The 11,850-nt window shown below is 46.5% G+C and overlaps 1 protein-coding gene across 1 annotated transcript in view; it reads right to left on the bottom strand.

The window, feature by feature from the left end:
* LOC111669179 (uncharacterized) overlaps positions 1-11,850 on the bottom strand; it is a 29,072-nt gene that overhangs the window by 11,251 nt on the left and 5,971 nt on the right. The window contains exons 2-4 of the mRNA XM_023425443.2: positions 6,169-8,967; positions 4,436-5,545; positions 2,388-3,250 (exon numbers count right to left, since the gene is read on the bottom strand). Coding sequence (XP_023281211.1) covers positions 2,388-3,250; positions 4,436-5,545; positions 6,169-8,744 — 4,549 coding nt within the window. The 5' untranslated portion in view covers positions 8,745-8,967. The remainder of the gene's footprint in view (positions 1-2,387; positions 3,251-4,435; positions 5,546-6,168; positions 8,968-11,850) is intronic.

Here is an 11,850-nt window from a genome sequence, read left to right as displayed (position 1 = left end):
AGAGGGGGTGGGGGGAGGGGACAGGGTCAGTCAAACTCAGCAAAGAGATAAATATGGAAGAGAGGGATGATGGGAAGGCTGGACTGAGAAAGACCGTCACAACATCACTTGGTAAAAGACAAAATAAAAAAAAACACTTTCCATCGTGTAGTTCCAGTTCCTCAAATCTTCACACATTAGAACAGAGTAGAGTCTCAGAGTAGAGTCTCAGTGGAGCCCAGTGTCCATTAACGGGTCCATCACCTCCACAGAACGGGGGATTGTGGGTAGAGAGAGGAGGAGGGGGGAGTCAGGTGGGTGTTTTACATCAACAAAGCTCTAAACTCACACATCCTAAAGACTAGTGCCGTCCATTACGAGTGTTAATAATCATAATAATATAAATAAATGCATTACTACAATGATCTGTCGTCTTTTTTCCTTCTTATAAAAGAGGTACTGTCGAGAACACAGTCAGAGTACGAGTACAATACAGGATCAAACAAAACTCAGGCCTAACAATTTACACCTTCTTTGTTTTAGTTGAGCCTCGTTCAGCTGCTCAACACGGTCCTACAGTAACAGGTTAGAGACGGATCGAGAGGCCAAGCCCACAAATGTGATGTCACACAGGTTCCCAGCTCGTTCACACATACGGACTCAAACGCTGACGAGGTCACTGAAACAAGCCGGAGCCGCGCAGAGACTCAGACGCTCGGCGACGTCTCGACCGGCGCTCTCCACGTCTCGTGAGCGTAAAGTGAGGAGCAGGTTCCACCTTTTATTTTCTATAAGTGTCGTTCTTTTACATTTACTTGTTTAGTTGATATCAGCGGGAAGATCACAGATCGATCAGCACAAACCTTCACACTGAACCTCCACGAGACAAAAGTCAGAGTGTTCCAGAGCGAGGAAGGTTCAAGGACCTGAGCTTCTATGTTATTGATCAAACCACAATAACGAGGTGACGACCTCGAAAATGTTTTTGTTTCTCGTTTATCTTTAGAAAATTAATCTGTGTTTTTGACTTTTGAATAAACTCGAAGTGAAATCACTGAGCTCTTCTACCAAATTCAAACTCCAAGAGAACCTGATGGTCTCCGTCGACGGCGTCATGTTCTCTTTAAGAGAACCATGATGAGACTTGAAGCAGGATAACGTTGCTCTGGAAGCTGGGTGAGGAAGTTCCTGCTGACGTTGTTGAATCCGTATGTGAGAAGGATCTTCACACACACACACACACACACACACACACACACACACACACACACACAAAAACACACACATTTAACCCTCAGAGACTGAAGCATCCCGTCTTCAGCTGTAAAAGTTCCCACAAGTCATTACTGTCACCTGTCAAACCGTTAAGGTACAAAGAAGGAAAAACAAAGCGAGGCTCCACCTCCTGCACCGACACGTCGGCCACTTCGATAAAAACCGGTCTGACTTTGTTTCGACTGCCCGGGTCTGAATATGGTTTAAAAACATTGTGACAAAGGCCACGAGAGAATATTTCATCACCACAAAACTCCCTATAAACATCATCAGAAACAGAAACAACTGCAACAACGGACCAATCAGCTCCTGGGATTGAAATGGACAAGATGGCTCATTACAGGAAAACAAGCATCAGACTTCCTCACGCCTTCATGCGGACCCTCACAGTGGCGACAGTCTGTCTGTCATCACATCACTAACACAGGACTCATCAGTCTTTACGAGCTGGGCTTTAACCAACAGTCTGGGTTCAGCTCGGTCTCTGCAGCTGGGTCCACCTCTCGTCAATGTCCCAGAGCGAGAGAGGTTCAGGGACCTCAGCTGTACAGGGCAACATGCAGGAGGGAGTAAGGCAGGTGTAGTGAGGTCCGTGCAGTAAAAACTACATCACGTCTGTCTACAGTCCATGTCTGCCTGTCCGTCTGCCTGTCCGTCAGCCTGTCAGTCAGTCTGTGTGGCACAGTTCTACAACCAGAGCCTGGTGGGGTCGTCCGTGAGGGAAGCCTCGGCTCGGGAGAGGTCAGGAAACATGTTGGAGATGTGTGAGCGACAAAGTGTGTGTGCACGTCCTCCATTTTCAGTCCTCTGTGTGTGTGAGTGTGTGTGTGTGTGTGTGTGTGTGTGTGTGTGTGTGTGTGTGTGTGTGTGTGTGTGCGCGTGCAGCTTCCTCCTGCTGTCAGTGTATGTTCATGTCATGCAGGACCTGGACTGAGGCCACGCACCCTGTTCTTCACACACACTACAGCCACACATGGAAAATGAGGAAGAGGAGGGTGAGCAGGACGAAGAGCTACGTTTTGGCACCTCCAGAAACCTTGGCATGTGACTGGCCCCCCTCCCCCCCTCCCCCTGTCTTGCCCAACCCCCCCTCCCTCATCCCATAGCTTATATGAAGGGGCCGCCGGGCATACCCAGGAAGTTGGGCGCACCCATGGCCATGGGAGGGGGCGCCGTCGAGCCGCTCCAGTGCACCTTCATGTGGTGCCTCAGGTTGGACTTGGAGGAGAAGCGCTTGTCGCACTGCTGGCAGGAGAACGGCTTCTCCTTGGTGTGGATGCGGCGGTGGCAGATGAGTTGTGTGGACACCCGGAAGGACTTGCCGCAGTCAGGGCACTGGTAGCGCTTGGGCTCGGTGTGGATCCGCCGGTGGTTCTTGAGGGACATGAGGTTGGGGAACTCCTTCTGGCAGGAGTTGCAGAAGTAGGTCCCGGTCTTGTGGCTGTTCTTGTGGTTGAGCAGGGAGCTGGCGTGGCGGTAAGAACGGCCACACTGGTCGCAGACATGGGACTTGATGACCTCACTGTTGCCTCCACGGCCGCGGGCTTTGGCCATGCTGCTGGGGTTGAGTCCTTGCTCTTGCATCAAAGTGAGGTCCAGACCTGACCCCCAGCCCAGCTCCTGGGAGCCCCCTGGCCGGGGCTGCTGGGGTCTGGGCTGGCGGGGCTGCGGTGCCTGGCCGTGGGTGATCTCCATGTGGAGCCTGAAGCTGGCCTGCGTAGGAAAGGCTCGTTGGCAGGACCGGCAGGTCAGCTCCCGCTGCTTTTGGTGGACTCGTCGGTGGTTGTAGAGCTGAGAGGAAACACGGAAGGCCTTGCCACAGTCATGGCAGCGGTGTCGCCGTGTCTCAGAGTGGATACGGCGGTGGTTCTTCAGGGCAAGCAGGTTGGAGTAGGTCTTGAGGCACACGGCGCAGTGGTAGATGCCGACAGTGTGGGTGTTCTTGTGGTTGAGAAGGGAGCTGGCATGGCGGTAGGAGCGGCCACATTGATCACATCTGTGCAGAGACAAACAAGGAAAAACAAGAGGGGAGGAACGAGGGGATGGGAGGAGGGACAGGAGGAAAGAAAAAGGGAGATTAGTAACTGAAGATGGTAGGTTCTTTTCAGTGTTCTAGCCAAGTTAATCTCAAATTACTGGTTACCACTTTTTCTTTAGAATTACTGAAAATATTAGTACTCATCATCTAAGATGTTGCACATACAGGTATATGATCTGAAATCCGGCTTAAAGCTTTTAAACAAGACTACTACAAAGTGGTGTACCATTTAAACTTATGACTGCTAGACAGGTCATAGGGGAGAGGACTCCTGGGTGGGTGAGGAAGGGAGGGACATGGGAGAAACTATGGACAAACAACTGGGATTCATGTAGGGAACTGGGAGGTATCTGCGGCTCCCTGCACTGCACAAATGGACACAAGCTTCAGACAGCTTCTTTCACATCTGAAAACTATTTCAAAGACCTTCTGTCACAGCCTTCTTTTGGGTGATTACAAAATCCTGAATGATGAAAATCGATCCAACATGCCCATAGAACCTCTACCATGTCAGACTGTAGTTGCTGTAGTGAAGAATCCTTTAACTGATGCGAATAATGACCTCTGGACATGTGCAGTGCAGCTAGCTCCAAATACTTCCTAATCTTCCCTGTGGTTTCAGTTTGCCAAGACATCAAAAATTTAAGAGCCCCATCACATCACTGCAGTTTCTAGTCTAATAACTGGCCAGTATCATGATACTACCTAAAGAAAGCAAACACAAACAAATCAAAGACTACAATCAAAATCATAACAAGAGTAAGGAACACACAACATCAATACTTTAAATTTTGCTAATGTGCTACACAAAATATGCTACTTAAATCAAATCTGTGACAAAGTGTGCTGAGAAAAAGCATTAAAAACAGTACATCTAAACATGAAATGTTTGACTGTAGGTAGCCTAAAAAAACTAAAGTGTGTGATATATGCTAACTGAAAGCAAACGGGGTTGACTTATCTGGTCTCTCCACTAATTCAATTTGTCCAAACTTCAGAAAAATCCGAATTCCGGCACGCGTATGGTCCCAAGGAAGCCGGATTGGAGATCATATACCTGTAATAGACATGTAGAGACCTAAATTTATCTTCACTATTTTTCTTTCAACTTCGAAGAATCACAAACAACTGACGAGAACTCACGTGTACCGACACTCTTCGCCCTCTCCCGTGGGTGCAGTGGCCTTCCTCCTGACTTCCATGCCTACCTGGTTGTCCCCGCAGCGATGCCTAGCCAGACCGGATCTCCCCTGGAAACTCTTCCCACAGGTGGGGCAGCCAAAGGGGGTAGCACCCTCCTCATGGACCTTCTGGTGGTTGCGAAGGAACCTGGCCAGTCGGAAGGCTTTCCCACACGTGTGGCAGATGTGCTTCTTCCGCTGCGTGTGGATGCGCATGTGGTTGCGTAGCGCCATGTAGTTGGTGTAGGGCTTGTCGCAGAAGTTGCACCGGAAGTTGCCCGTCTTGTGGGTGTGCTTATGGTTCAGCAAGGAACTTGCATGTTTGTAGGCGCAACTGCAGAGGTCGCAGGCATAGGGTCTCTCGTCAGAGTCCAGGTCCACAGAGCTTCTCTCCATGCTGATGTTGGTGGAGCTGTTGGTGGAGGAGGACGAGGGCAGGTGCTGGGCCGGGCAGTCATGGGCTGCAAGCTCATCGGCCGTGGCAAAGCCTTCGCAGCAGCCATCGCACTCAAAATCCATCTGGGCCCCAGGGCCCTGTGGGCCTTTGCACAGCCCGGCTGTAGTGTGGGTAGCTAGCTGCCTCTGAGTGCGGAAGCCCTTGCCACACTCTTGGCAGTTGTGCTTCTTCTGGGCGAAGTGGAGACGTAGGTGGTTTTTCATTGCCAGCCTGTTAGGGTATGTAGAGTTGCAAACATTGCAATGGTACTCCCCAATTTTGTGAAGGTTCTTGTGATTGGCTAGGCTGCCTGCATGACGGTATGTCTTTCCACATTCTTCACAGGCAAAAGGCCGCCGTCCACTCTCAGCTGGGTCAAACTTCTGAGGCCTGGAGGTTCCTGCTGAGGAGTAGGGTTTTTTGAACCCTTGATGGCTGTATTTGACACCCATTACCTGGCCCTTTGATGACTCTCCTCTCATAGTCTGCATTTGAGATGGGCCAGGCTGCTGGAAGCGGGAACCGTTGGGGCCAGTTCGAACAAGACCTTTAGCCCGATGTTCCTCGTGGAGGCGGAGGTGGTTGATCAGCTGCTTTTGGATCTTGAAGGCCTTGCCACATTCTTCACACTTGTGCCTGCAGCAGGGATGGACAGAGATGAAGAAAACACAACAGAGTCTATGTAAATACATGAAACTAATACTCTTAAACATGACCCTTTGTTGAGGCAATTATTTTACGCACTACTGCCCATATGTAAATTTCCTGATATTCTTTTGTTCAACTTAAGTCCAACAGTTTGGTGACACACTGACTAACTGCTGTTGAAAATCAGAACGTCTAACCTGCAAACAATCTTCAACAAAAACATGGTGCTAAATCTCATAAACCACCAGCGTCCACATTGGGCTCAGAAGCACATACCAACAATTAGAAATTTGGAGCATTGATTGCAATGAAGTTGACTCAATGCAGATACAATTATGAAAACCTCAAAACTCATCTTATAATGTTAACTTTACCAACTGAGCTAAACGCAAAGTGATCCTGAAGCTTTATAACTGTCCACAAATTTGAATTAAGTAGGAATCACAGCTAAAATGTAAGTAGATTGGATTAGGAGCAACACAGCACCCTAATGCCTAACTCAGAAATTATTCCTACCATCCCTTTAAATGTGTGTAGACTGTAGAATTACATTAAGCTGTAAGACACCTGCCCAAATAAAATTTAAAAAACGGACAGAATCAGGGACCTACCTCTTCAGGTCAAAGTGGGTCCTTTGGTGATTCTTGAGAGCCAGCAGGTTATAGTAGCGTTTCTGGCACACCAAGCAGCGGAAAACACCAGTCTTATGGGACTTCTTGTGGTTAAGGAGTGAGCAGGGGTGTCTGTATCCTCGTCCACACTGGTCGCACTTGTGGGGCTTGTCACTTTGGTCAACCATAGGCCTACGTCCATCGCCACCGACATCACGGCTCCCTCCAGCGACCCCACCACCGACGCCATCTCCTCCAGACATGCCTTTGGCTCCATTCAGGCCCTGCTTGCTCAGTGAGCTGGCCCGATTCTTACCGGGGCACAGATGGGTGATGAGGTGGTGACGGTCAGCAAAGAACATGCCACAGTCAACACAAATGTGATTGCGTCCGTCCATCTTGTCGTTACCATTTGCAGAGCTACCTCCAATGCCCTGTTGCTGGCCGTCTGGCCTTTGGGGGCCGTGGACTAGCTGATGATTCAGAAGGTCCTGCTTCCTGGAGAAGCTCTGACCACAAGTGGAGCAGATCATTCTCCAATCCTGCTCCAGGTTGGAAGGTCCTGGTCCTGTTGGGTTATTGGCATGGCTACGCAGGTGGCTCCTGAGAGCTCTGAGGCTGGCGTAGTGGTTACCGCACACCGAGCATTGATACACTTCTCCATCATCCTCATCATCTTTGTCGTTGCTCCCCATTCTCTTGCCTCCGCTCTGGGAGTACTGTCGTTGGCCACCGCTTTCTTTCAGACTGCTGGAGCTTCCAGCAGGCAGTGAGGTTCCACTGGAGCTGTGGTAATTCATGTTCCCCATAAAACCATTGGACATGTTGCTCTGCTGCTGTTGTGGCTGCTGCTGTTGGCCATGGCGGGGACACATGTGTGACTTGATGCCAGATACATCTCCATACATCTCACCACAGTCGGCACACACATGTCTATCGGCCTGGCGGTGAGCAGAGTTGCTCTGGGAAAGTGAGCTGCCATCAAAGCGATCATGGAATTCAAGAGAGTCCAACCCACTGCTGTGGCCGCCATCTGGTACAAAGTGGGCAGCATCACCAAGATTCCCTGGCAGCGAAATTGGAGTGGTGGCACCACTGCCTTCCTGGACGTAGCTCTGCTGGGAGTCCAGAGTTAACGGCTCTGGAGATAGCCAGTCATTGCTGTCATTATTAATAGGCTGGTTGGAGGGACGCCCCTTGTGGCTTCGTAGGTGGCTGTGTAGCGCTGCCAGGTGAGGGTATTGCTTACAGCAGATGGTGCACTGGTAGTGGCCTGTCTGATGGCAGCGTTTGTGGTTGACCAAACTTCCCGCATGCCTGTAGCTTTTCCCACACTCTCCACACTTGAAGCGCCGCTCTCCATCATCTGGAGAATTGGCCTGGGGCACACGGCCTCCAGCGGGAGAAGACACCGAGCCCTGCGATCCAGAACTTAGGGTGTCTGAATTAAGGATGGAGCTGTCCTGGCCATGGGAAGCAGGGTGGGGATCATGGGTCAGATAGTGGACTTTTAAGGTCTCCAGATCTGGGTGTCCTGCGCCACAGTATGCGCATGTGTAGATGGGATTGTTGACTGGAGGGCCCATTATGGGATCATAGGGACCTCTCTTCTCACTGGGCAGGGGTGGCAGGGGCAGAGGGTCCCCCAGGGCTGGGGTGTATGCTGGGGATCGAACTGCACTCAGATTGTGAGGCATGATGCCTGGGAAACTGCGTGGCAAGCCGAGGGAGGGCGAGGCCGTGTTGTGCAGCAGGATGTGCTCCTGGAAGTCGGCCTTATTCGGCAGCGCTATCTGGCACAGGTGGCAGAAACACGAGGCTGTGTCGTCACTCTGGGATGACTGAGTGCCGCTGCTGCGCTCCGTGGCGTGGAGGCTGCTGCTGCTGCTGCTCACCATGGATGCCCCAGGGGTCTTGAACTTCGAGTGAGTTCTCTCGTGGCTGTTTAGGGCAGCCAGGTTGCTAAATTGCTTGAAACACACAGAGCACTTAAAAGTTCCTTGTTGGTGACACTTCTTGTGGTTCACCAGACTACCGTGATGCCGGTACGTTCTGTCACACTGATCACACTTGAAGGGTCTGTCCCAAGCGTCGTCAGATTCAGGGGAGCCTTTTTTTCCGTGGTCGTCTGTCTCGTGGCTTTGTAGGACACTATGTCCCATACCACTATTATTCAAATGGGAGCGCCCAAACCCGTCCGAGAGGTCCTGGGCGAGACCGTAGTCTCTCTCGTCGTGGCCTGCCTCTTCAGGTACTTCTTCGCTCTCTTCTTCTGTGTGTGCACTACTGGGGGATAGTGTATGGATACGTAGGTGGTTCTTCAAAGCAACAGCGTTGGGCAGGGTACGGGTACAAACAGGACACTGGAACGAACCCACTTCGTGAGACTTTTTATGATTAGCTAGACTAGCTGCGTGCTTGTAAATTCGGCCACACTGTTCACACTCAAAACGTCCGGTTTCTTCTTGCTGATAATGTGCTTTCATATGCTCTAGAAGACTTGGAGTACTCGGGCAAACCATATCACACTCTTTACAGGGGAAACCCTTGGCACGACTCATATCATGCATTGCCATAGTACTCTAAAGCGATCGGTTGGAGAAAATCACGGTTCACAACACAGCAATGAACAGTGATATTAGGGAGGTGGGGGAGGAAACAGCGGGTCTTAGCTCTTCAGATGAGGGCAGAGGTGGTGGCCATTTTCTCCCCAAGAGCCGTCAGTGCTGGTACAGACAATCGGGGCCCACCCTGGGAGGTGGCGGGCCGGAGGGGGTCACACCAGCCAATGAGGTATCACTGTGGAGACAAGAAGAAGAAAAAAGAAGCTGGTTACTTAAAGAGCAACTGACCTTTTACGTCATTTATCAAATCAGTCATTCTCTGGTGACAGCCTCCGAAATGTTTTTTTGTCTCAGGTATCGATAAATAATATCTATTTGTATTTTTGACTGTTATAAACAAGCAATTTGCAGATGTAACCTCGATCTGAGAACTTGTGATAACTTAATGATAAATTAATGATAAACTCATTAATTGAAAAAAAAAGAAAGCGAACAACTTAGTAGATTATAGAAACAATCATTAGTTGCAGCACTAATAAGATCTCACACTGCAACAGATTTGTCAATTTCAAACAATGTGGGAATATCGTCAGTGTTATGTAATAAGGTAAATTATTTCTTTTGATTATTCAAATGATTTTATTGAATTTTAACACTTAAAATTACAACCCAATAAATAAATGCTGGCAGATATTGATTACACCTTCTCACAGATATTACTAATTAGAATTGTTTATTTTATGTTATTATATTAAGAAATTAGTATTTCACAATATATTTTTTAATTCTCAAACACAACATTGTGGGTAAACCTGTGGATGAATTGTGATGGTGAATTAAGAATGTGTAGTTCACTTAGTTAATTAAAAAAATTTTTTTTTTAAAATATGGTGATAAATATGAAACTGAGATATGATCCTTATCACGTAAATGTAAGATGAAGCAGTAAAAGTCCTTTTTATTTACTGTTTTTCTCACTTTATCTCTTTTGGTCTTTGCATGTCTGACTCGCTGGAACTCCTCGTCCTTCTTCTTTGTAAATAGTTCAGTGTCTAATCTTAATGATGAAAAGTCTTTCTGTTTTTGCTTCTCCTCTTTCCTAATTTCTGTGTTATGTCTATGTGCATTTACTATGTATAAATATTAATAAGGACTGAAATAAAGTTTAACTGAACCTGTCCAACCACCCAGCCACATCCCCAAAATATTTAGTTTACTGTGATTTAACACAGATCAGCAGAAAATTCTTACATTTTAAATCACAGGAAACAGGAAGTGTTTGACACAAAACAAAAAAACATACTTAATCTATTGTCGAAATTCTCAAAAAAAAAAAGTTTTCTTTCAATTAGCTATTTTACCTCCACATGGCTATTTATCATACTGTTAGAAGATTGATTATCTGTATATTATTTAAACCAGGTGTCCTTTCCTTTGGATCTTGAATTATACAAGCGAAGCTGCTGTCCATGCACCGTTCACACCTGACAGCACTCTGCAGCGAGCAGGACACACCTTTGTTTATAGTGTAAAGAGGCCGAAGCTCCAGAGCCGCCACCCAACCCCCTCCATCAAAAGTCAACTGGTCTTACACCAGAGCCAGTATCACCACAGTAAGCTGTCGCCACATGTAGAAAGGTGATCTCTACTTATAATGATAAGACTTTATCAAATTAAAAGATTTTTGGAAGGATGAAGATTTTAATCTTATGTACAGGCTTATCATTTGAACCTAACCTGATTCTGTACAGAGAGAGACCGTAAACATTTTGATTAATAATAATTTTAGTACTTTTTATAACTTATTTATATAATTTATATTAAATCTACAAAACAAAATGATTGAATCTGCATTTGTTTGTCATTTATGATAATAAACTAATATCTTTGGCTTTTGTACTATTGATTAAATAATAGAAGCTACTTGACATCTTGAAGATGTCACCTTGGTTGCTGGGAAATTGTAAAACAAAAACAAGAAAGTCATCTACAAAGAAATTATCTAAATACATAATTCATTAGCAATTGGCAGATTATTAAAATCTATTACGTTATATTAATCCGAGACATTAATCAGTAAATTAACTAATAAAAATAAAAGGGCAATAATTGCAGCTGTGCAACAATTTAAAATTGGACAAATTTTCATGTAAAATCATAAACAACATGATTAAATAATTTAAGACCATCATATAAGTCATATCATATGAGTTTTTGATTTGGTTGGTTTGAGACAGTGCACTGATGTGGTTTATTTACTCTTTAAAAGGTTAATTTGCACTGTTTTCTAATTAGACTGCCGCGGTTAATTTAAAAGAGGGTTTTGCAGAAAAACGTTATTTGTACCTTTCAAAGGCAAGTTATTGAAAATAGTAATAATCTTGGTCTCAGTGCTGAAACTCAGGTTCAAAGTCAACCAAAAAACTAAGAATGAACACACAGAGAAAAGAAATAAACACATGCTGCTGCTGGTGATGATGATGGTGATGAAGATGTGGTCTAATATTGACACTGTGCTGTTTGTTCATGTGTGTTCACGTCACGCTCCGAGGACAATCCTGCACCTGCCAACATGGTTAAAGGATTCAGAATAAAATTTTAGCATGGAAGTCAACTATTATTTTAAATATTGATTGAACTGTCTTTTATTTTCTCAATGAATCTTCTGATCAATAAAACATCATGGTGAAAAATGGAGATCTCAGTGTTGGGCACATTGACACTGAGAAATTAAATTTCAACACAACAGATGGTGAGAAATGGTGTTTGCTGTTTGAGTGCAGCGTGTTACCCTCCACACACACACACACACACACACACACACACACACACACAGACACACACACACACACACACACACACACACACACACACACACACACACACACACACACACACACACAAATCCCTCAATAACCAGTCAGTAATCAGATCAATACTTGCTTAAGGACCAGAGTGATTAAAGTGAGTCGATGCCTGTGACAGTTTTAACAGGCTAATCTGGACTCTGTAACAGATTACATGAGGCCGCCATGTTAATCTGATCGGAACACACACACACACACACACACACACACACACACACACACACACACACACACACACACACACACACACA

The sequence above is a fragment of the Seriola lalandi genome, unplaced genomic scaffold (genome assembly GCF_002814215.2).
Source record: "Seriola lalandi dorsalis isolate HSWRI2012SDOR001 ecotype SW California unplaced genomic scaffold, Sedor1 jcf7180002054779, whole genome shotgun sequence".
Classification (NCBI taxonomy): Eukaryota; Metazoa; Chordata; class Actinopteri; order Carangiformes; family Carangidae; genus Seriola; species Seriola lalandi.
The sequence above is the reverse complement of the archived record's forward strand: the minus strand, read 5'-3'. Positions and strand labels throughout refer to the sequence as shown.